The sequence below is a fragment of the Balaenoptera borealis genome, assembly GCF_965194805.1.
Source record: "Balaenoptera borealis genome assembly, chromosome: 1".
NCBI lineage: Eukaryota > Metazoa > Chordata > Mammalia > Artiodactyla > Balaenopteridae > Balaenoptera > Balaenoptera borealis.
Window position 1 is genome coordinate 141,204,972 of NC_138860.1, and position 26,589 is coordinate 141,231,560.

The window sequence follows — 26,589 nt, forward strand, 5'->3', positions numbered from 1 at the left end:
CTTATTTCAATATTCAGTACTGAATGGAATTTGAATGTCATATCATGTCACATTAATATGTAGCATACAAAGGCAGAACTGAATCTGGTATTAGTTTTATCCTCTAAATGCGTGAATTTTATGGTATGTGCACATATCTCAATAAAGCTGTTCTATATATATATATATATATATAAATACACAGAAGTGGAGCATTCCTAAAATTTTGCAATATCATATTCAATAGCTTCAACTTTACCTTTGATCCATCTAATAGGTTTCTAAATGACTACTTTCATTACATATTCAGTCATGCATGGCTCTTCCGAACGGCACAAAGCAAGTGAAACTTGGGCTTTTCGTCATTCTAAAGCTGAGTATCAAAAACGCCATGATATTACTAGAAATACTTTGGACGAGTAAGGAAAGAAAAGACCTAGAAAATGATTCACAGGAAGCTTTCTCCATCTGTCGGGGTAATTGTGAGAACTCCTTGAAAAGTGAGTGCCAAAAGAGTCCTCTAAATGATGTCGAACTATTGGGGAAATTAACCAAGGCCCGCGGGCACCTGGTCGCTGATGGCCTCCTGCAGAAGCCGAGCTAAGAGGCACTAACACTCCAGAGACCTGTGTCCTACAGCATGGAGGTCCTGAGGTGGTGGGTGAATTATCTAGAATTTCAAAGCCGTGAAAAGGGTGGAATTCCTGTAAAAAGATGTAATAAAGAATATTCAAAACCAGGAAAATACCTGGGGGGAAAATACCAAGATTAAATAATTTGCAGCTTTATTCAAATTTTTTTTTCTTTTAAGAAAGTGTGCTAACTGCACCGAAGACAGGATTAAACAAGTAATGCTAACGGATAAATCTAACTTGATTTTAATAAATTTTACATGCTGAGATTTAAGGGTTTCAGTTAACCTCAGATACCTGTGTAATTAGTTCTTTAAAAAGCACATTAAGCTCTTCAAGTTTTCATTTTCACTAACGCCAAAAAAGGTCGATTTTTCAACTTCCTAGGATGTGTACACCATTTCAGGTATTGCCGTGCTTACTTGATAATTACACTGACCTGAATCTCCTCTCCTACTTTATTAATGTGGCATCTGTAGACTAAACAAGGGAAGGAAGAAATAAATGGCTCACAGACAGACCTCCATCTAGCTTGGAAACGTGGTCTTACCCACTTGCTATGTCCTAGTTTGGTCACTTCGCCTTCCCTATGCTGTAAAATAGGCTCTATTATCTATCTTTCGTCCTGTTCTAAGGATTAAGTGTACGGCACACGGTATTTACTCAATCATGGTGGTAGTATAATAAAATGAAATGAATGATGATCAAACTCATGTTTTCAGATTTCACAGGCTTAAAAAAACTGCTCCCTCAATTTTCAGGGTTGTTGAAGTCTTTAGGCCAATCTCTTGTTGGCTTATGGTAAAATTCGGCTGCTGAAGGGACTAAGATCTAAAGTTGGCTTTGATTTTGAAGTTTTGAAGTTTCCAACCAAACACCTGAAAGAAAATGGAAGGCCCTGACAGCCTGTTAATCAGACTGATTAAGCCTCGCAAATCCTACACACCCTAAGTGTCTGTGATGCTTCCTACTTCTGGAGGGGAAGAAAAGACCTGGATGGGCCAAATTAATTTCTTAGTTGAGCAAGAGAACTGTTAAAAGATGCTTAGGACACCAAAAAGGTCACGTAATAATCCACACCCTGTGTCCACCCTGTGGACATCTGAGATCCAGAAACCTGAATCAGAGATAAACATTTTAAAGAATGTATGTTCAGTGTTTAAAAAAAAAAAGAAAACATATAACTGTAGTTCTTAGATCAAAACTCCTATGGGGGGAATCTTTAGCGTAGTGGGGGCTCACTTTGCAGCCATTCCACTGTCATTATCTCCATAGCTGGCTCTTTCAAATGCAAAGTATAACAATCCTCCCAAAGAATCATTATCACAGCTACTTATGGTGTTATCATAGGAAAAGGAGGGTTTGTAGGTGGTTTATCCACCTTGGGAATTATCAGACTGGGGCAGCACTGTCATCCAGAATGTTTCTGATCTGCCTTTCCTTTCCCTGTTCATCCATCATCAGGTCAACAGATATGTGTATGGGAATAACATGCCCCCTTGACAGGCATCCTAGCAAGATGGAAACAGGTGTGTAACTCCGTAGCTGCCTAATGCGTTCCAAAAGCAAACGCCAAACGACTTAAGGCTTATGTCAGGTCACGGTTACACCCAATTAACAGGTGATAAGATCTGCATAGGTAAAAGCAAACTTGTATATAGTGTATAGTACAGCCTTCTGGAAAGAGAAAGAATCTATCTTATTTCTTCTTTGGAAGGCCTTTATTTCTTTAGGAAAATAAAGCACTAGGAGGCAATTGGATCAATTAATAAACAAATGATTGTGACAAAAGCAATGAAGAATAAAGTTGTAGTATCAAAACTAAATACTTTCAGAGATCTTTTAGTTTATAACAAATTTAAATTCCAACTTTAATAATGAAATTAAAAACTTATCTAAGAGCCATCTAGTGGCAGTAGCAGAAACCTACACTATGACCTGTGTATTAAGTAGGATGAATTGGACTACTTAATTCTTGAAAGATACTGTTATCCACTCTTTGTTTTTTTCTTTTTATAAATTTATTTATTTAATTTTTGGCTGCGTTGGGTCTTCGTTGCTGTGCGTGGGCTTTCTCTACTTGCGGCGAGCAGGGGCTACTCTTCATTGCGGTGCACGGGCTTCTCATTGCAGTGGCTTCTGTTGTTGTGGAGCATAGGCTCTAGGCGCATGGGCTTCAGTAGTAGTGGCATGCGGGCTTAGTTGCTCTGCAGCATGTGGGATCTTCCCATACCAGGGCTCGAACCCACGTCCCCTGCATTGGCAGGCGGATTCTTAACCACTGCGCCACCAGGGAAGTCCCCCGTTATCCAGTCTTAGTCTAACTCACTGGGTTGATCCTGCAAGTACTTGGCAGACTATTGGAAGAGAGAAACCACCTTCAGCTAAAGCATCCTGAGGTTTTAGTGATGGGCAGCCATTAATGTTGCACTGATCCCAGGCTTGTACAAAGCTTTATGCCATGGCCCTCTGCAATATCTTAAAGTAGAAAGCTAAATCTTTGTTCTAGCAAGAACAATACTTCCAAGGCCAAAGAGCTCTTCCAAAGAGCATGCCATATTCCTTACACTGGCTGTTGAAAGAAGACACTCTTTAAAATCTGTTAGCATCTACTTTTGTAAAATGGTCTAAAGAATATTACACTTCTTGTGACTCCACTTTTATGAAAGAACACTTCTTGCACTAGTGTGGTGTGGGAATTTCCTGTAAGATGAAAATGAAACAAGCATACATGCACACATTCAGGTATCACCCAAAGTAAAGCAAAGCAAAACACAAAAAAAATCTCACCTAAGTTTAAAAAAAAAAAAAAAAGTACAGTAAAAAGGAAAAAAATACCTTTGCAAATATAGTCTTGACATAAATTGGCAGGTCTCCATGGGGACTTCCATAACCCCCTACAATACTAAACCCCAATCCTTCAGAGCCTTTCTCCAAAGTAATAATCTTAGGTGGAGGTGTTCTGAAAACACAATGCACGCTGTTTAATTCAAGAATAGATATTGAGAGGGAATTTCATTTTAATGGAAGAACACAGATTTGAGAGAGACTTTCATACTGCGAAATGATGATGGTCAGTTTATCAAATCAAACTGGCAGAAAGCAATCTAGAAACTTATTTTTGAATTTCCTATACCATGCCAATATTTTTGATGTTTTAGAGGTTTCTCTTTCATAAAACCCACTGTTTTTTAACTGAAAATAAAGTCATGATGCTGAAGTTGTCCAAGCACTCTTTTTTTTTGCTTTGTTTTTAACTTTTAAACTTACTGTCTAAAGCTGAACAGAACTGTCTTTACATCTTTGAAGAACGTGCATGGAGATGGAGAGGCAGGGTACCACCTGAGCTTGGTGTACACCGCAGTGCACAGGTGGACCTCTGAACAGAGCAGGTGACGGCAGCCCTAGAGCTCAGTAACGGCTGCTGTTATTCTGCCTGAATATCCTCGCTGCACCTGATCCCCACTTCCACTGAGTGTGGGAACTCATTCTTCAAAACCCACCTCCAATCTCCAATGCGATGCTTTCCTGACTCCCTTGGAAGCATTCACCCCCACCTTCTCTGTGCTCCCTTTGTTCTTGGTCCAGATTTCCATATAGCACTTGTCATACTGTATCATGATTTCTTAACCATCTTTCTCCTCTACCAGATTATCAACTCCTTAAGTCTCCGCCCTCTGGGCATTCCCAGCACCAAGCACTGCACCTGTCACACCCTCAGAATCACGACTATGTAAATGAGAACTGAAATCCAGGAGAGAAGAGAGAAACCAAGGTGAAGCAAAATGGATAAAGACAATTTGTTTCAAATGCATAATTTAGATTTTCAAAGCTTTGTCCAGTGTGGAAGTCATCTCTCTCAGAAACAACATGGGTAAAAATTAAATTACATGTGTGGGCTCAAGGAGTTAAAGCTAAGCTTAACTAACGCCAATTTCTTATTCCCATACGTGGCTGTCCAAAGGGTAAAAACCTAAAGGAACTCTGGTACCTGGGCCCTGTCGTCTCATCTGCAGGACATTTGTATGCGTATCCTGGCAGGGTCACTTGTTTTGCGGCAGCATGCACGTCCGAGAGGCAGAGCCATCTGATATAAATGCAGCCATTCGTGTACTCAGAGAAATTTGCAAAACTGGGATATGAGCAACCTTTGAATATGCTGTTTTGTCTGACTAGAATATTCTTCCCTCTCCTCCTCCTCGATTTTGCCTGGCTTATTTTAAGCTTGATTTTCAGCTGCTTCCCACTGATACCAGTTGTTTGCTATGCACTTGCTGGTTGTTTACAGCAGGCATTCATAGTAACTGCTGAACATCTATACTGTATATATTATTACCTGTTTTAAATGCCACTCCTGTTTTTTCCAATTATTTAAAAACTCAGGTTAAGCATTAGTGCCTCCAAGGACCCTCCCTAGCTGAGTTATGCCTCTCTTCCATGGCTTCACAGGACTCTGTGCTTACTTCTCTCTCTCACTGAACTAAGCTCTCCAACACTTACCAACTCTTTTATAACCATGGATTTATGGGTCTGTTTTTCCAATCCTCTGGCAGTTCTATGAGGACTGGGGCAATGCCTTCACCTACGTTTCTAAGTTTGAGTCCTCAGGACCCAGCACTTGTAGTGTCTAGCCTTAGGAAGGCACTCAATAAATATCTGCTGAAATAATGAAGTATTATCCCCTGTGGCTGAATGGTAATGACGTCATGAATAAGGCTCTACGTTTCATCACTTTGTGGCCTTATAAGCACTCTCAGTAACAGGCCACTGGCTAGACATGAGCTTGATTCATGTCTCCTCTTTCAAACACAGCCAGCCCCTATTGAAATGGGAACCTAGATGTCCAAAGCCATTGTTTTAGAGCTAGCCCCTGGGGGCCACCAAATCATTAGAGACCTTCATAATTGTACCTATTCACAATTAGAGCCTGTTTTCTCCAGGAGAGGGAGGAATGCAGCTTCACTCCTCCACTGGCAGCATTCGATGGAGTTTACCTCCATTTATCTCACACTTTCAGTTAGTTTTAATTTACTTTCACTTAGAAGACTAGTAAAAAAAAAAAAAAAAAAAAAAAAATCTCCAAATGTTAACAGTGGTCAGATTATAAGTGATTTTTAAATTCTTTTATGCTAGTAGTTCCCAACCTGCCAGGAGCTGTGGAATCATAGCAAAGGACCCAAGATCACAGGGCATCTCGGTAGTTCCATGGACATGTTAAAGGATGCTAAGGGTATACTATTCTTCATATAAGGGTCCTGATTTCTTTTTTTTTTTTTTAAGTAAATGGCCACTGTAGCCTGAAAATGTTATACTTTCATGTATTTGTCACATTTTAATAGCAAGCGTTCATTACTTTCATAATGACAAAAAAGTAAAATGAGCCTAGTTTAATATTCTTTCCTCAAGAAAAACAAACTCAAAGCTGTCATTTAAGTTAATGAACAATCAGGAAAAAGTTGGGAATGGCTGTGACCATCAGATCATTCCAATAATGGGTTCGGATCAGCCAACAAACATTTATTGAGCACCAGCTAGTGACCAGGCACTGGTATAGTTGAGAGGAATAACTTTGGGCAGCATTTCTCGAAGTGTGGGTCCTCGGCTTATCTGCAGCAACACTGTCCCGGAGAACCCACCCTAGATCACCTACTCAGAATCTCTGAGAATGGGCCAGAGGAATTAGCATTTTTAAATATTCTGTTTGGGTTATTCTTGTGGACATTCTAGTTTGAGAAACACTGCTTTAATGAGCAACTTTAACTGCAGTGACAGGTTTTAGTGAAAAATGCCAGCAAGCATGACAAGAAGATTTAACTTCAGAACAAGATTTTAGCTTAGAAAACTGAGGAAACCTGGTTCCTTGCGTAATGAAGAAGGGTGAATCTGGGCTATAAATCTGAGGCTTCTGAGGGGAGAGGGCACAGGCACCAGTCCCAGTGGCCAGGTGCAGTGTGTGCAGGCCCTGTGGTAACAGTCTGTGAAGAACTCACGCGGTGGAGCAAAGCCTTGTGAGATGTAGGGCAATCCTGTTGCTTTCTTGGAGATTCCCTAGGAGTTAGAAAAGGTAATGTGTACTTTCCCATTCCTCTCCTTTAGGGAGCACACTCTACAACCTGGAAAAGGTCTCACTGAGCTTTGCCCACACACGTAAAAGGCACTCTGCATCTAGAATACTCACTCTGTGTCCTCCAGATGGTGCTCGGCAGCCGGTGAACCAAGGGGGTAGCCCGTAGACATGTTCTCAAGCTGAGTTGCTATGGCACTTATATTGGTATCTGCCACAACCTGGGCGGGGGAGGAGGAGTCAGAACAAGACAATCCATTATAAGGCAGGGGAGAATTAGAGAAACCATACTCTACCCAATGGTCAGTTCTCAGTCTTATTTAATCTATCTGTAGAATTTGACACAATGGATTATTCTTTCTCAAACTATTTTCTTCATTTGGCTTCTATGACACTACACTTTACCAGTTTCCTTTCCACCTTCTGGCCATGTTTTTCATAGCTCCCAAAACTCTATCAGAGTGCCACAGGGCTCACTCCTGGAGCTTCTTATCTTTCCATCTCGACATCCCCTTAGTTATCGCACCTCATACCACTTTATGAATTTAAATATCATCTATGTAATGATAATTCCTGAATCTGTCTCTCCAGCACCACCTCTTACTTAACTCCAGACCTACATACCCAATCACCAATTTGACCTCCCTAATGGTATGCCCAGCAGGTATCTCAAATCTAACCTGTCCAGCACTGAGCCACTCCCCCGCCCCCTCCTCTGCTCCCTAGCCTTCCTCATCTCAGGTAATGCAACTTCATTCTTCCAGTCTCAGCAAACACCTTGGTGTCATCCTTGATGCTTCCTTTCACAACCCACTTTCAATCCTCATAAAATTCAACTGGTCTTTCTATAAAATCATCTCTTTTTCTCTCTCTTTTTTTTTTTCTTCTATTCTTTGGCCGTGCCACGTGGCATGTAGGATCTTAGTTCCCCGACCAGGGATCAAAACCATGTCCCCTGCAGTGGGAGCGCGGTGTCTTAACCACTGGACCACCAGGGAAGTCCCTGTAAAATCATCTCTTGCTTGGAGTTTTACAAAAGCCTCCTTACTCATCTCCCTGCTTCAGCCCCTCCTCCACTCAGTCTATAGCAGCTAGAATGTTCCTGTTAAAATTCAGAAGATTACTTCACTCCTCTGCTTAAAACCATCCAAAGGAAATCTGGAGCCCCTTGGATCACACACTGAAGTTGTTAGATGGTCTGTAAGGTCATCTGCAGGTGATCTGCCCAGTTATGTCTCCACTTTCGTCTCCAAACATTCTCCCCTGTGTTCGCCCTGCTCCAGCCATGCTGGCCCCTGGCTGTTCCTCTGACATGCCAGAGAGATCCCCACCTTGGCGCTTTGCGAGTGCTGTGCATTCTGCCTGGAATGCTCTGCCCCCAGCTCCTTCACTTCCCTCAGGTCTTTACTCTGAAGTCACCCTCCTTGGCCACCCTAACGAAAAGTCCCACACCAACACCCCAGCCCAACATTTTATATTGTTTAAAAAGAAACAACAGGCCCCTAGCACAAAAACAGATGCACAGATCAATGGAACAGAATAGAGAAACCAGAAATAAACCCACACACTTATGGTGAATTAATCTATGACAAAGGAGGCAAAAATATGCAGTGGGGAAGAGGCAGTGTCTTCAATAAGTGATGCTGTGAAACCTGGACAAGAACATGTAAAAGAGTGAAATTAGAACATTTTTTTCACACCACATACAAAAATAAACTCAGAATGAATTAAAGACCTAAATGCAAGACTGGAAACCATAAAACTCCTAGAAGAAAACATAAGCAGTACACTCACTGACATAAGTCTTAGCAATAGTTTTTTGAATCTGTCTCCTCAGGCAAGGGAAACAAAAAGCAAAAATAAACAAATGGGAAGTAATTAAAAGGTTTTTGCACAGTGAAGGAAACCATCAACAAAATGAAAAAACAACCTACTGAATGAGATATCACCTCACACCTGCCAGACTGGCTATTGTTAAAAAGACCACAAATAATAAATTGGCAAGGATGTGGAGAAAAGGGAACCCTAGTACACTGCTGGTTGGAATGTAAATTGGTGCAGCCGTAATGGAAAACAGTACAGAACAACACAAGTGTCCATCAACAGATGAATGGATAAAGAAGGTGTGCTGTCTATATACAGTGGAATATTACTCAGCCATAAAAAGAAATTTGCCATTTGCAACAACATGGATGGAACTGGAGGGAATTATAATGAGTGGAGTAAGCCAGACAGAGAAAAGCAAATACTGTATGTTTTCACTTATATGTGGAATCTAAAAAATAAAGTAAATGAATGGATATAACAAAACAGAAACAGACTCATAGATACAGAGAACAAACTAGTGGTTATCAGTGCGGAGAGGGAAGTGGGAAGGGGCAAGATAGGGGAAGGGGATTAAGAAGTACTCGCTACTGGGTACAAAATAAATAAGATACAAGGATGTAATGTACAGCACAGGGAATATAGCCAATATTATATAATAACTTTAAATGGAGTATAATCCATAAAAATATTGAAGTACTATGTTGTACACCTGAAACTAATATAACATTGTAAATCAACTATACTTTAATTAAAAACTTAATTAAAAAAAAAAAGAAAAGAAACAGGCCCAAAATAGTCATGTATGCTAAGCCCTACTAGGACTGAACACCTAACCTAACTGCAGTTTCAGCCCCTCCTTGGAGTGGAATTTTAAACCAATCAGTCTGGAATTTCCTCATCAACACCAGTGAGGGGATCTGCTTGATAAGACCCCCTGCCTTCCCAGGAAGGGAAGGTGACCTTGCCTGAAATAACCCACTTTTTAACTTCTTTGTTCCACCTTCTGTCTCCCTATAAAAGCCTTCTATTTTGTATAGATCCTTGGAGTGCCATTCTACTTGTTAAATGGGATGCTGCCCAATTCATGAATCATTGGGTAAAGCCAAATAGATCTTCAAACTCACTCAGTTGCATCTTGTTTAACAACATCTTCTTTCCCTGCTTTATGCTTCCTTCTTACTACCATTACTATCTAATTAATTATATATCATGCCTTATTGTCTTACCACTTCATATTAGAATGTGAGGGCATGAAGTTTGTCTGTTTTATTCACTAATGTATGCCCCTTATGTAGAACATATCTAGTATATAGTAGGTGTTCAATTAATATTTGGTGAATGAAAGAAAGAATATCTCTTACTTCCTATGATTTGCCTTTTAGATGGTCCCAAACAAAAGTATAGAACAACCAACATTTAAACATTCACTTATATTTCTATTCTGCAAAAACATTCCAAAGAATTAAGAAGAAATATGGTATAACTCTGACAGAATGAAGATCTGAAGTTCAGTTTTTGCCACTTAAATGATACTGTGGCTTGAGTTTCAGTTTCTTCATCTGTTAAAGAGGAATCATAAATAGCCTGCCTTGTCTGCTTATCCTGGAGTTGTCTTCCACCTCAACTAGTTATCAGAGATTCTTTCTCAAGAACTCCTGGTCTACCCCTGCTTCTGATTAACAGTTCTTCCAGATAATAGCACTCAAGTACAGAGTGAAGGGACTTAGCTTGACAACAATGCAAGACCTTGATTTGATTGCAGTTTCAGAATAAGCCAACAGAGGGCATGACTGCCTAAATAGTTAAGCTTAGTTGCATCTATTAATTGAGTATTTAGACAAGGAAAGCCACAGGCTGGCCCTGGCCCCAGCCCTGGCTGGATCAGAACACATTTTGGGTGAAGCATCCTATTCTGGGGGAAAACATTTCCATCCATAAGTTTTAGGATCTTCTGGAACTACTATAATATAAAGAATGAACAAATTGGGGAAATATTTAGGATAAACAACAAAAAAGAAAATGATAGACTCCTCTGCACTTACCACCAGTTTCTGTTTTTTTTTTTTCCTCTCCTCCCCAGCAAATGTAGTGGAGGAGTTGTCTTTGCATGTAATCCTACCTACTCTCAGCCTACATCATTTTCAAAACCCCACTCCATTCCAGTTTCCATCCCTGTTGCCAGACCCAGACTTCCATGACCCACTCTCCGGCTTTCCTCCTGCTGCTTCCATCTTTGCTATTCTACTCACCCCTCGTGGCTCAGTCCTGGCTCACTTCCCACTTGCACACTCAGGGTCTAGGTCACAGCATACACATTCCCACAGCTTTAAATTCCAACAACGTGCTAACAATTCCCAGCTTAGTCTGTTATATCCAATTGCCAACTCAACATCTGCATTTTAATATCTCAAAGCCTAATTAACACAACCGAATCCAAATTCTTGATCCAACAACCAAATCCCTTCTATTCATTTTCCCTCTAGGTTTCCTCTTCTTAATAGATGGCACCTCCAGCTGCCTAATTAGAAACCCACTAGGTATAATATTGAAAATATCCGATTGTTGGCTGGTGGTGACTGTCCAGCTGGAAAGGTACTAGAATGTTAACCTAACTGATGCTTATTGTGAATAATCTACCACCAAATCCTCTGGACTCTACCTCCAATATACTTCTCAAGTTTGTTTCCTTTTCATCTCTCTGGTGACCATCTTAATTCGGTCAATCATCATCAGCTGCCTTTTACCTGGAATCCCCACTCACCCTCTTCTAATCTCTCTTCCACACAACAGCCAGTTATCTTTTTAAATATAAAATGGATAATGGCCCTTCCCTGCTTAAAACCTTTCAGTGGTCTTTCTTTGTACCTGGAATAAAATTAAGACTCCCTAACTATACACACAAATGTCCTTCCTAGCCTACCCCTCTAATCCCATCTATATCTTCCACTTCACCCCACATTCCACAGTTCTTTCTGCCTGGAGTCCCGCCCCCTCCCCTCCACCAAACCAGCTGGCCTGGCATCAGCTTAAAGGTCACTTCCATTATACAAGCCTTCTTTGACTACCCATGTTTAAATTAATTTCCCCTGTTTTCCTTTCCGTAGCACTCTAAGTATTCCTTACAAATCGTCATGATACGTATCTGTGTGACTGTTAGCTGTCTTTCCCACCCAATCACAGGATTCATGATAAGAACAGCTTCTCAATGTGAAGGTGCCTGGCACACAACTGCTTAATAAGCATTTGTGGAATGAATAAATGAATGAACCTAAAACCTTCCTAAGGAATAGGGCGTACAGGGTTCAATATTCTGAATTTCCATGGAACAGAGTGAGATTGATAGAGGTTACAAGGAGATTGGTTCTGGGTCTTTTTAAGAAGAAAAAATCTAATAACTAAGGCAGTTACAGAAAGGAATGGCTCAACTTGTTAGGACATGAGCCCCCCACAAAGCAAAGGACTCAGAGACTCAAAAATCTACCAATTTGGGATATGGTGAGGGGGGATTCCTATACCTGGTGGGAATCTGGACATGTACTCTCAGCTGTCCATGAACCAGACTATCTGTTATGGGGCTGAGGAAGAAAGTCAGTAAAATATTACTTTTTCTAAGTTACCTTCAAAAGCCAAGACTTGATGGCAACCTGCTCCTTTCTTTACTGGCTCGTTTATTCAACATATAACAGCACCATGATACTGAATATAAACTGAGCACTTCCTCTATGCTAAGCACTCTTCTAAGTCCCTACAGACGTAGGTACCATAATTATTCCCATATTACAGACAGAGGAACCTGGAGCAGAGAGGTTAAGTAACTTTCTCGAGTCAGCTAAGGAGTGAAGGCTGGATTCAAACCCATGCCATTTTACTCTAGAATCCTGTGCTTTTTCTTTCTTCTTTTTTTGGAACTCTGTGCTTTTAATTGAATTCAGTGTGAGGCAAATCGCCTGGTGAGACGGTACAGACCTGGTCTTGGACCCTCACACCTAGAGATCTGCTTCACCCTGCATATAATGAAGTACAGTCTAGACATGGAGCTGGGAAGAAAGAGGGGCAGAGAGTCCAACAAGCAGCTGCAAGTAGAGCTGATCTTCATGGCTGTGCTGGGCAACAGGCAGGAAAAACGCACCCCTCCCCCCAGTACTACAAGGAGAGGGGTTGGGAGGTAGGAGATCTATACACCATGGGTATTCTAGGAAGAAAGCTTTTGAACTTTATAAACTTTCAGGAGTCCGTATAAACTGTGAAACCAAAGCCATAGTTCTATTTGGGTAAAAATTAAATTTCTTTATCTAGCTAGAAAATATAAAAACACTAATACAGCACCACCTTACAGAAAAACTCATATCCCTCTAAAATCTGAAGGCCTCTCGCTCACCCCCAACCCTGAAATAAGATGGGCCTCTCAATAACGGATAATATTAAAACCTAGGATCCCTGAGCTCCTGCCTATTTTGTAGGAGTGGAATACAAAGGGCTGGATGGGAAATGTGAAGCATTTTCACTGATAGTTTGGTCTTTTGCAGGGAAGCAAGGAGACAAACCCGTCACCCCCAGGATAACTCTACAGCCCCAAGGCATTTGCGTCAACCTTCTTGGTCTCAGAGCTGATTGGCCTTCCTGGGTATGACTTGTGAAAGGGGATAACCCGACCTTGGAAGGGCATGTTCAGTTGGATACAAGTTTGAGGAGACAGAGCCGTGGTCTAGGAGTCTTGGCTCAGCCCCGCGTCTGAAGTGCTCTTTGTCCAGCAACACCGGGGACTAGGCTTGGAGGTGAGGCTGGGAGAGGTCTATTTCTGTGTCTGAGGAAGGGGGAAGGCAAAAAGGCTAATGGGAAGTTTGGTCATTTTTTTTTAAAGTAAATTTTGAACTACTGGGTGCAAACTTCTGTGGTAGGTTCTGAGGACATGGGTGGGAGCAGAGGAAACCCAGGGAAAGCAAATGTGTTCCCCACTCTCCCACAAGCAGGCTTGCCATTGCTGTCACCTAACGGGGGAGGCAGATATGGATGCCATTCTAAATGGAGAGGGGAGGGGACAGACAGGGATTCCTGGGGAAGGCAGACAGCCTTCGACGTCCTGAGGTGATGGTGGTACTAAGGTCTGTGCAACTTGAAAGAGCCATTGTGTCTGGAGTCCTTCCACCCGGCTAGGTCCAGCTCCATCTCATGAGATCCACAGCCTATGGTCTGGCTTTATTACACCACTCAGATCAGCAGCCCTTCCTCTCATGCCTCATACCCAGGGCCTGGAGGCAGCAGATGTTGCGCCTTGCCTCCCACTCACCCTTCAAAATCATTAACCTGGTTCAAAACTATTAAGTCTATGTTCCTCCTCATTGTCGCACACAGTACTGCGACGGAAATCCCGAGAGGTTCTTTAAGGTGGAGAACTAGATATGGAACTGCTGGGTGATGGAGACGCATGCAATAAATTAACAGAGTTTCCCGAGCTGCCACGTGATCATCAGTTTAGACTCACCAGACGCTTAATGAAAGTACGTTGTTTTCTCATATCTCCCCAACCTTGTTATGATCAAACATTTAATAAGTGCCTACCTGAGCAGACGGAGGCTGCTGACCCAAAGGAAGAGGAGGAGGGGATCTCATCCCCTGAGGAGGAGGAGACTTGTGAAATGAAAGAAGACAAGAGGAAAGTACTCCACTCCAGGGTGAGACTTGTGAAAAGAAGGATGGGAAAGAAGCCTTATCCTTTAAGCCTAAGGAACAAGAGACCTTTGAATCCCTGGAAGAAGATGAACCAATAAGCGTGTTTTCCCCTCCAAATGAATTTTCCCCTCCTTCTGTGTTTCTCCCTCCAACTGCACCTCCCCCTCCCCCGTGCTTCCCCTCCAACTGCACCTACCCCTCACTCTGTTTCCCCCTCCAAATGAATTTCCCCCTCCCAGAGTGTTTCCCCTTCAATATTTAATTCCGTAAATTTTGTCTTCTCCTTGGAAAGCTATCTGTTCTGATATGCTCTCTCGTGCCTTGGCTCCTTGTGGCATTTAATAATTTATGCTAAAAGCAAAACTAAATTCAATCAGATTTGTACGTTCTATAATAGAACCACGTATACTTGGTAAATTTTCTAATTGAGTAATAAAGCACAGGTCTTTATTGCATGGACCCTAGGATGAGTACCTTTCCTTAAAAATAGGTTTGGGGAATTATGTTTTGAAGAATTGAGAAGTCAAAATATTTTCCAGGTAAGTAGGACATTACAGTGCATAAAAGCTTGAGCTCCTTGCTTAGAACTTTCCTGACTTGCTGGTCTTGCAAAGGAATGAGATTAGCCTTTAGATTTGTTAGGACTCAAATCTTGTAGTACAAAATACAAACTCAGCACTTACACCCAGCCTGCATCCTAAATCCATAGTGCAGATATGCTGGAAACAGACAGGAAGACTTTCATGTTAAGGTGACCCCTGAGAAAGCTGGCATCTTAAGATGAGGGCACATTACAGAACAATCAAAAAAAGCTTGCTTTGTCCCATGCCTGGCATTTGGTGTAACTTAATGAACTAGAAAGCATATCTGATTAAAGTTTTTATTTAGAATCTAGGGACACTGATTCTAGTGACATCAGAATATACTGATTTTAATGTATCTGTTTTCAAAATATAATGGTCTGAAGTGTCAAATATTTTAAGTTTGGAGTGAAGTAAGAAGAAGCAAAGTGACCTAGTCACATCACCATCTAGTGGCACACACCTCAAATGCCACCTGGAAAACCACCACACTACTAGGATTTTAAAAGGAATTTTAGCATCCTCTGACTTCAAGACTATGTTATTATAATGAGAGTAATAAAGTATCACTTACTTAATGCTTAACATTTTCAATCCACTATTTTTATTAAATGTTACACCTCATTTAACCCTTACGGCAACCTTGAAAGAAAGAAGCCGTGATCCAGTTTCCTACAGGAAACTTAAGAGTTAAAAGGATTCAAGATGCACAACTTTCTGACACTAAAGCCTGCATGTCCTACAGAACTTACCCCAGGTCTTTGCTTCAACTTTCAAACCTTTAGCTCTTGATGCTTTTCCCGAAGCTTATCACCCTCTTTCTGGCATCACTTGGCTTTCTACCCATCATGAACCCTCACAGATCATCTGGTCTTATCCCTGGCTACATAATAAATCACCTAGAAAGCTTTAAAATATCCCAGTGTTCAGGCCACATCCCAGACCAATTAATTCCATGGGGTGAGACCCAGGAACCGATACTAGAGTCAGTGATTCTACTGGGCAACCAAGGTTAAGAACTACTCACATGTACCTTTATAGAGAGGGGATACAGGTGGGGTGAGACAGGTATTCCAGGCACAGAGAACAGCATGTGCAAACCTTTGTTCATCCCTAAAGAATGCACTACTCCAGTGGGTCTCATGTTGCTCTCTAACTAGCAGCATCAGCACCACCTGGCAGCTTGTTATAAATGGAAATTCCTGGATCCACCCCAGTCCTACACAATAAGCAGCTCTGGGGGTGGGACCCAGCAGTTTGTCTGTCTAACGAGCCCTCCAGATAGTTCTGGAACATGCTGAGGTTTGAGAAGCATTTCTCTCAAATGTCAAAATATTTTCTTTATTCATTCTTAGAAAATGACCATCCTAGAAGGAAAGCCATCCGACTCAAACTCCCCTGAAAAAGTTTTTATCCTCTTTTTCAGAGGTAACATCATCTCCATCTTTTTTTCTATGTCCTTTGCTCCCAACTACTCCCTTGCTCTCTACTGACTTGCCATAAACTTTAAAGAGAGAAATCAATTCTTTTAAAGATTGCTAGCGGGACTTCCCTGGCGGTCCAGTGAGTGGTTAAGACTTTGCTTTCCAGTGCAGGGGGTGCGGGTTCGATCCCTGGTCAGGGAGCTAAGATCCCACATGCCCCAAGGCCAATAAACCAAAAAACACAGAACAGAAGCAATACTGTAAAAAATTCAATAAAGACTTTAAAAAGGGTCAACATAAAAAAAAAATCTAAAACAAAGATTGCCAGTGATTTACCTGCCAGCTGTAATGACTTTCCCACAGTTTTATTTACTTCTGCCTCATTCGTAAGTGTGCTATATTTTAAAAAAATTATTTCAATATCCCCAATTGTTTAATCTCTAGATATAGTTTGGTTTGAGGTAGTTCTTTTACAAATTTCTATAAATTTATTTTTTATTTTTTTTAATTTTTGAATTTTTATTTATTTTTTATACAGCAGGTTCTTATTAGTCATCAGTTTTATACACATCAGTGTATACATGTCAATCCCAATCGCCCAATTCAGCACACCACCACCACCACCCCCCTGCCGCTTTCCCCCCTTGGTGTCCATACGTTTGTTCTCTACATCTGTGTGTCAATTTCTGCCCTGCAAACCGGTTCATCTGTACCATTTTTCTAGGTTCCACATATATGCATTAAGATACTATATTTGTTTTTCTCTTTCTGACTTACTTCACTCTGTATGACAGTCTCTAGATCCATCCACGTCTCAACAGATGACCCAATTTCGTTCCTTTTTATGGCTGAGTAATATTCCATTGTATATATGTACAACATCTTCTTTATCCATTCGTCTGTCGATGGACATTTAGTTTGCTTCCATGACCTGGCTATTGTAAATGGTGCTGCAATGAACATTGGGGTGCATGTGTCTTCTTGAATTATGGTTTTCTCTGGGTATATGCCCAGTAGTGGGATGGCTGCGTCATATGGTAGTTCTATTTTTAGTTTTTTAAGGAACCTCCATACTGTTCTCCATAGTGGCTGTATCAATTTACATTCCCACCAACAGTGCAAGAGGGTTCCCTTTTCTCCACACCCTCTCCAGCATTTGTTGTTTGTAGATTTTCGGATGATGCCCATTCTAACTGGTGTGAGGTGATACCTCATTGTAGTTTTGATTTGCATTTCTCTAATAATTAGTGATGTTAAGCAGTTTTCCATGTGCTTCTTGGCCGTCTGTATGTCTTCTTTGGAGAAATGTCTATTTAGGTCTTCTGCCCATTTTTGGATTGGGTTGTTTGTTTTTTTAATATTGAGCTGCATGAGCTGTTTATATATTTTGGAGATTAATCCTTTGTCCGTTGATTCGTTCGCAAATACTTTCTCCCATGCTGAGGGTTGTCTTTTCGTCTTGTTTATGGTTTCCTTTGCTGTGCAAAAGCTTTTAAGTTTCATTAGATCCCATTTGTTTATTTTTGTTTTTATTTCCATTACTCTAGGAGGTGGATCAAAAAAGATCTTGCTGTGTGATTTATGTCAAAGACTGTTCTTCCTATGTTTTCCGCTAAGAGTTTTATAGTGTCCGGTCTTACATTTAGGTCTCTAATCCATTTTGAGTTTATTTTCGTATATGGTGTTAGGGAGTGTTCTAATTTCATTCTTTTACATGTAGCTGTCCAGTTTTCCCAGCACCACTTATTGAAGAGACTTTCTTTTCTCCATTATATATCCTTGCCTCCTTTGTCATAGATGAGTTGACCACAGGTGCGTGGGTTTATCTCTGGGCTTTCTATCTTGTTCCATTGATCTATGTTTCTGTTTTTGTGCTAGTACTATATTGTCTTGATTACTGTAGCTTTGTAGTATAGTCTGAAGTCAGGGAGTCTGATTCTTCCAGCTCCGTTTTTTTTCCCTCAAGACTGCTTTGGCTATTCGGAGTCTTTTGTGTCTCCATACAAATGTTAACATTTTTTGTTCTAGTTCTGTAAAAAATGCCATTGGTAATTTGATAGGGATTGCATTGACTCTGTAGATTGCTTTGGGTAGTATAGTCATTTTCACAATACTGATTCTTCCAATCCAAGAACATGGTATATCTCTCCATCTGTTGGTATCATCTTTAATTTCTTTCATCAGTGTCTTATAGTTTTCTGCATACAGGTCTTTTGTCTCCCTAGGTAGGTTTATTCCTAGGTATTTTATTCTTTTTGTTGCAATGGTAAATGGGAGTGTTTCCTTAATTTCTCTTTCAGATTTTTCATCATTAGTGTATAGGAATGCAAGACATTTCTGTGCATTAATTTTGTATCCTGCAACTTTACCAAATTCATTGATTAGCTCTAGTAGTTTTCTGGTGGCATCTTTAGGATTCTCTATGTATAGTATCATGTCATCTGCAAACAGTGACAGTTTTACTTCTTCTTTTCCAATGTGTATTCCTTTTATTTCTTTTTCTTCTCTGATTGCCATGGCTAGGACTTCCAAAACTATGTTGAATAATAGTGGACATCCTTGTCTTGTTCCTGATCTAAGAGGAAATGCTTTCAGTTTTTCACCATTGAGAATGATGTTTCCTGTGGGTTTGTCATATATGGCTTTTATTATGTTGAGGTAGGTTCCCTCTATGCCCACTTTCTGGAGAGTTTTTATCATAAATGGGTGTTGAATTTTGTCAAAAGCTTTTTCTGCATCTATTGAGATGATCATATGGTTTTTCTTCTTCAATTTGTTAATATGGTGTATCACATTGATTGACTTGCATATATTGAAGAATCCTTGCATCCCTGGGATAAATCCCACTTGATCATGGTGTATGATCCTTTTAATGTGTTGTTGGATTCTGTTTGCTAGTATTTGGCTGAGGATTTTTGCATCTATATTCATCAGTGATATTGGTCTGTAATTTTCTTTTTTTGTAGTGTCTTTGTCTGGTTTTGGTATCAGCATGATGGTGGCCTCATAGAATGAGTTTGGGAGTGTTTCTTTCTCTGCAATTTTTTGGAGGAGTTTGAGAAGGATGGGTGTTAGCTCCTCTCTAAATGTTTGATAGAATTCACCTGTGAAGCCATCTGGTCCTGGACTTTTGTTTGTTGGAAGATTTTTAATCACAGTTTCAATTTCATTACTTGTGATTGGTCTGTTCATATTTTCTGTTTCTTCCTGGTTCAGTCTCGGAAGGTTGTGCTTTTCTAAGAATTTGTCCATTTCTTCCAGGTTGTCCATTTTGTTGGCATAGAGTTGCTTGTAGTAGTCTCTTAGGATGCTTTGTATTTCTGTGGTGTCTGTTGTAACTTCTCCTTTATCATTTCTAATTTTATTGATGTGAGTCCTCTCCCTCTTTTTCTTGATGAGTCTGGCTAATGGTTTATCAATTTTGTTTATCTTCTCAAAGAACCAGCTTTTAGTTTTATTGATCTTTGCTCTTGTTTTCTTGGTTTCTATTTCATTTATTTCTGCTCTGATCTTTATGATTTCTTTCCTTCTACTAACTTTGGGTTTTGTTTGTTCTTCTTCCTCTAGTTCCTTTAGGTGTAAGGTTAGATTGTTTATTTGAGATTTTTCTTGTTTCCTGAGATAGGTTTGTATAGCTATAAACTTCCCTCTTAGAACTGCTTCTGCTGCCACCCATAGGTTTTGGATCGTCGTGTTTTCATTGTCATTTGTCTCTAGGTATTTTTTGATTTCCTCTTTGATTTCTTCAGTGATCTCTTGGTTATTTAGTAACGTATTGTTTAGCCTCCATGTGTTTGTCTTTTTACGTTTTTTTCCCTGTAATTGATTTCTAATCTCATAGCATTGTGTTCAGAAAAGATGCTTGATATGATTTCAGTTTTCTTAAATTTACTGAGGCTTGATTTGTGACCCAAGATGTGATCTATCCTGGAGAATGTTCCGTGCGCACTTGAGAAGAAAGTGTAATCTGCTGTTTTTGGATGGAATGTCCTATAAATATCAATGAAATCTATCTGGTCTATTGTGTCATTTAAAGCTTCTGTTTTCTTATTTATTCTCATTTTGGATGATCTGTCCATTGGTGTTAAGTGAGGTGTTAAAGTCCCCCACTATTACTGTGTTACTGTCAATTTCCTCTGTTATAGGTGTTAGCAGTTGCCTCATGTAATGAGGTGCTCCTATGTTGGGTGCATATATATTTATAATTGTTATATCTTCTTCTTGGATTGATCTCTTGATCATTAGGTACTGTCCTTCCTTGTCTCTTGTAACATTCTTTATTTTAAAGTCTATTTTATCTGATATGAGTATTGCTACTCCAGCTTTCTTTTGACTTCCATTTGCATGGAATATCTTTTTCCATCCCCTCACTTTCAGTCTGTATGTGTCCCTAGGTCTGAAGTGGGTCTCTTGTAGACAGCATATATATGGGTCTTGTTTTTGTATCCATTCAGTGAGCCTGTGTCTTTTGGTTAGAGCATTTAATCCTTTCACGTTTAAGGTAATTATCAATATGTATGTTCCTATGACCATTTTCTCAATTGTTTTGGGTTTGTTTTTGTAGGTCCTTTTCTTCTGTTGTGTTTCCCACTTAGAGAAGTTCCTTTAGCATTTGTTGTAGAGCTGGTTTGGTGGTGCTGAATTCTCTTAGCTTTTGCTTGTCTGTAAAGCTTTTGATTTCTCCATCGAATCTGAATGAGATCCTTGCCGGGTAGAGTAATCTTGGTTGTAGGTTCTTCCCTTTCATCACTTTAAGTATATCATGCCACTCCCTTCTGGCTTGTAGAGTTTCTGCTGAGAAATCAGCTGTTAACCTTATGGGAGTTCCCCTGTATGTTATTTGTCGTTTTTCCCTTGCTGCTTTCAATAATTTTTGTTTGTCTTTAATTTTTGCCAATTTGATTACTATGTGTCTCGGCGTGTTTCTCCTTGGGTTTATCCTGTATGGGACTCGCTGTGCTTCCTGGACTTGGGTGGCTATTTCCTTTCCCATGTTAGGGAAGTTTTCAACTATAATCTCTTCCAATATTTTCTCAGATCCTTTCTCTCTCTCTTCTCCTTCTGGGACCCCTATAATGCGAATGTTGTTGTGTTTAATGTTGTCCCAGAGGTCTCTTAGGCTGTCTTCATTTCTTTTCATTCTTTTTTCTTTATTCTGTTCCGCAGCAGTGAATTCCACCATTCTGTCTTCCAGGTCATTTATCCGTTCTGCCTCAGTTATTCTGCTATTGATTCCTTCTAGTGTAGTTTTCATTTCAGTTATTATATTGTTCATCTCTGTTTGTTTGTTCTTTAATTTTTCTACGTCTTTGTTAAACATTTCTTGCATCTTCTCGATCTTTGCCTCCATTCTTTTTCCAAAGTCCTGGATCATCTTCACTGTCATTATTCTGAATTCTTTTTCTGGAAGGTTGCCTATCTCCACTTCATTTAGTTGTTTTTCTGGCGTTTTATCCTGTTCTTTAATCTGGTACATAGCCCTCTGCCTTTTCATCTTGTGTATCTTTCTGTGAATGTAGGTTTTGTTCCACAGGCTGCAGGATTATAGTTCTTCTTGCTTCTGCTCAAGTGTGCTATTCTTAAAATTCTTTTGTCCTTTAGGGTCTAGTACCTGTATTCTTAACTCCTGGTTCTTTTCTATTATATTTTCCTAGTATATTTCCTTTTGTGTGCACATGATTAAAAATTAAGTATTACAGTACATGATAAAAAAAATTCAACACTCTCATTCCCTAGATACAGATTGAACATTTCTCTTTTCAATTCTAGAGGTATAGGCTAAATAATACACTTTATAAGACTATTTTGAAATTTATCATCTTGATGACATCAATAGACGCCCTATTCCAACAGAAGAAAATTTAGCTTGCCAAAATCTGACACTTAACTTTTATATTTTTAAGTTCTACTTGTTTCTTATGTTTCTTTAGATATAGTTAAACCTTTGTAGTTTTAACGCTTTCCAAAACTGTTATTTCAACTTTGAAGATTTAACTCTTATATTTTCATCTCCATGAACACATCTCAAACTCTCATGCTACTAATATTTCATGCATCATGATGTTTTGTTCTATCAGTTTTATTATGACTTATGTTTATATAAATGTTATTCATACTGAGCCAACTACTATACTAGGATTACATTTCTCTGTCTCTCTTTTTTTGGTATAAGTTTATTGTCCTCAAGGTTAATAATGATCTTATTTTGTTTAATTTGTATATACTTATCACTAATTCAGCCCCAAACTTTCCAACTTAATTGGATCTTAAACCTCCAATTCAGTTAAACATACAAGGTCATCTATCTGTTCCTTTTTTTTTTCTTCTAATTCAGAGGCATTTCTCTTAGAGCCCTCTTCTCCTGCCCCGACTTGGACAAGTTTTTCTCTCTGCCTGCTGCACAGCTGTCCTGGGACTTCCATGTTCCTTAGCATTGGATCCACCTGCTTCCCTCTCTCTTACTTTCCTCTTTTGTTGGAGTATATGCTAAAGTAATTTTCTCAGAAATATATTGCTGAAAATGAGTCAGGTGACATTTGAACCTCTTGTTCTTTTGTAAGTAGCTTATACTTTTCTCTTTGAAAGTTTTAGAATGTAGTATACAGGTATTATTCTTCTTTTATTTATTTTGCTCAGTGATTAATGGACCTTAAGTTAAATTTATTTCCTTTCTTTTTTATTTTTCTGTTTTTCTTTTTTAAACTCCTGGTTGTTGGATACTGGACCTCCTGAATTAATCCTGTGTCTTATTTTTTCTCTTCCATTTTCAAAAGAGGGTGCACAAGAGAAATCACTGTTTTCTCTATATTATCTTGAACATGACACATCTCTCTCTCCCTCTTACATCAGGTTTTTTGTGTTCTGGAGGGTGTCCCCAAGGACCTCCCAAACTACTTTGTAGACAGACCCTTAGTTAATCTCCCTGACTTCAGACTCTCTTCTCCTGCTCTCCATAGTTGCTGCTGACTCCAAGCCTTGATCCTCTGTCTTTGTCTCCACTGTTTACATTCATTTATTCAACCAATAGCTATGAAGTATAATGTGCCAGGCAGTGGGGATGTCGACCCCAAGAAGCCTCAGATGGCTTTATCTATCCCGTTTCCAGCACTGAAGTCTCCCCGAGTATTGGGAGCCCATTTCCTCTGCCTGCTGGATATCTCCACCTGGATGCCTCAAAATACAATGTTCTCTCCCAACATGCCCTTCCTATATTCCCTGGTTTAGTTAGTGCTGCCTCCATCCACATTCTACGTTCTAAAATGTTTGGATCCAGAACAAGCCCCACAAGTTCCTTTAGTGATAAAAATCCCTAATGTGCTCTTTTTATCTTCTATATTGTCAAAGAAAGAGGTAAAAACAAACAAAATTTTCTAGAAGAGAGTCTGGGTTACCTGATTTTGTCCAAAACAGGTTTTATGGTAGTTCATAGACAAAAGCACTAAACCAGGCAAACTATCAGACTACAGAAGCAAATATAGTTGAGAACATTTGAAATGACCCCTATACCCAAATCAATCCCCACTGACCAATCTATAATTGACAGTAAGAAACCATCTAAACTTGATAATAAGACTTTAAAGGCAGAAATATCTACTTCCTTACTACACCTAGCAATAGCAATTTAAACTACGGGGAGAAGCTTCCAGAAGTTGTCTCCTCCACTCTCTTCCCCTTCTGCACCCTCCAGTCCACTGACCCAGACCTAATCTTCCCTGTGCCATCAGCACTTGCTGACCACTTCCCATGCTGCACCGACAATAAGTCTTTTCCACGTCATCAGACACAACTATCTGACCTTCTCTATTACTCTGACAATGGGCTGGCTCACCTGATAATAAAAATGATTACCTACTGACAAGTCAGCTGTGATAATTGTATTGCTGGTACCATTCCATGCACATCGTTTTAATTAAAGTGAATACGACTATGCAACTGAAAGGCGTCTGATGCAGGGCGTAAGAATTTCCTGAGTTCTGTGTTTAAAGCCTTTGAGAGCACATGTGCTCCATACCCAGCGTTGTGTAGATCACAACTGTCAAAATCCCAAAGGATTCCATTAAGCTTTTAACAGCACCTGTTACAAAATACCACCACCAACTAATGTGATTAACACAAGAGAACATTCTGAAACCAAAAGTCATTTTCTTAAAATGCAGAAAGAGGAAAAATAAGGAATCCCTTCAAAAGTATGTTAATAGTGGCAAATTTGGCTGAATGAAGGGTTAATTCTTCATGGGAGAGCATGAGTTCATTTCCACTTAAAGTACTTTACGTAATGTTACACTTTTACACCGAGTCTTCTCATTTCTTTGTGAAGAAGGTGGAGCTGAACAAATTATATTGGTATATAAAAATGTTAATAATACCAGATTCTGCTAAGGGAAACACTTTTTTTTGCTTGACATAGTTATCATTTGATAACTTCCTGGTAAAATTCCGTATAACTAATGGGCCACAGCTCTGCGATTGAAGAGTTGCACTTGTACGGTCTCTAGGGGTCAGCATAACTCGAAGGAAGAGCAAGGGCTGCAAACAAGAAAAAGCAAGGATTTGCAGGTTCTGAGGATGACGGAGCAGTGGAAGGTGGGATGAGAGGTAACCCCTGAGGATGAGGACAAAGGAAGCCGACTCTACAGCCAGTCCACACAGGGTTTCTGTCTGTGTTCCACAGAAACCTGGGGACCCAGATCATTGAATAATATGTTGCCTATCACATAAACTCCCTTGAAACCACTGGCAGTACTTTACGATTCCTTTCCTATGTACTGAAAGCCACTGACTTTTTTTAAAATGTCTGTTTCGGCACTTTGGACTTAGACCTTTGAGATGTGAGAGTTAAGCACCACAAACTGGTTCTCCCCAAAGGTATGGTGTTTCAATTCGAACTGATTATTTAAAGGCTAGAATGACTGGAGGGGCTGGCTTGCCCTCTCTCTGAGATACTAAATGGTGGATTTTATTCTTTTTACCTATAAACCATTTAATACTACCCCTGCAGAAGTATGGTGATTATAATCATACATTTTGGGGGGAACTCATTAACAAAACTTGCTGCCAGTACGCTGCCTCTCACTCACTACACGATATCAATCTCAGAGATATTCAAAGTGCTGAAATCGAAGGAGGGGTGATTAACAGCACACCTCGTTTTTACTTCCTGGTATATTTCCCTGTGCCTCTGGACAATACTCTTGGGGACCACAGGTGAAATATGATTGTCTGCCTTAGTTGATGACTACTATGCGGTGAGCATTTAGCAGTGTTGGCAATCATTTATGCTACAGGAGAAAGAGCATTGTTACTTTTCCCTTCCTTTAAAAGGAGTGGAAGAAACAGCACTTGGGCAGTTCAGACACAGTTTTGGGGCATAAGAAAAGAAATCATTTTCTATTCCTTGCAAACTTTGATTTACAAAAGAATGCCAGAAGCTAAAAGCCTTGTTGATTTATCATGTGAAGCAAAGGGTAATTTTTCTCCCCTTGTTACGCTTTCATATAATCATGTTCACTGCCTGTATGGGTGGCATTAAAGAATTTCTGAATACAAATAATAATTTCTTGCTTTCAACCTTCATAATTCACATCGGCAGGCACCCTGCTGGGCGGTGATGCCTCCTGCCAGAGACGCTCAATCTTTTTTGCACACCACTTATCTGCCTCTCGCAGCTGCGAGTTCCATTGATCGCAATACCTGCAGGATAATGCGCCCGTAGGCGTTCTTTAGCAGATTAACCACGTCCGCATGAGACAGCCCATCCAAAGGTTGCCCATTAATGCTGACAATCCGATCTCCAACCTGGAGGTACAAAAGTGCGAGAAAAATCACTATCATTAAGAAAAATTAAATTTGAGAAGAATGCTTAAAATTCTTTGTAAGTCATATTTCCCATTTGTGGCTATTGTGAAGATTCTGTGTCTCTATTGTGTATGCATGTTCCAGAAGCATGAGGAATTTTTATGGCTTTCCCCAAATACAGACCAATCAGAGAAACAAGAAAGGGGTCAGATTTGATTATTAAAAGGCCCGGCAGGCCACTTTTGTACCTTGGTAATGGTAGTGTTGCATACATCCATTTGCCAGTAATAGTGGGGGGTACAAATTACCAGTTCAATAAAGCTCTATTGAGGAAGCCAAATGTTTTCTGCTTTATTTTTTCTACCTAAGTTAAGATTAAGGAGCGATGGGGGAAAAAAATTCATAAGGATGTTGATTCTTTTGGTGGAAGGAAGAGTCTAAGGTCAAATCTCTCAGGTGAAAATCAATTTTGGGTGGAATGAGGTGCTAAAAATGATATGGGAGACTTTGCAAATGAGCTGCAATTTCTTCTTTCATTGAGAAGCTTTGACACAAACGATACTATTTTTATATGTTCAGGGACATAATGAATTTCAGGTATAAACTTTCTCCAATGC

General features: G+C 39.9%; 1 protein-coding gene across 20 annotated transcripts in view; it reads right to left on the reverse strand.

Moving 5' to 3' along the window:
- The window catches only part of PATJ (PATJ crumbs cell polarity complex component), a 350,711-nt gene that overhangs the window by 2,258 nt on the left and 321,864 nt on the right, over positions 1 to 26,589 (reverse strand). For 14 of the 20 annotated variants that reach the window (XM_082356311.1, XM_082356308.1, XM_082356327.1 and 11 more), the window contains 3 exons: positions 25,868 to 25,972; positions 6,790 to 6,896; positions 3,450 to 3,573 (listed from right to left, as the gene is read on the reverse strand). In XM_082356311.1, coding sequence (XP_082212437.1) covers positions 3,450 to 3,573; positions 6,790 to 6,896; positions 25,868 to 25,972 — 336 coding nt within the window. The remainder of the gene's footprint in view (positions 1 to 3,449; positions 3,574 to 6,789; positions 6,897 to 25,867; positions 25,973 to 26,589) is intronic. The other 6 variants (XM_082356317.1, XM_082356316.1, XM_082356315.1 and 3 more) reach the window with 1 other exon arrangement.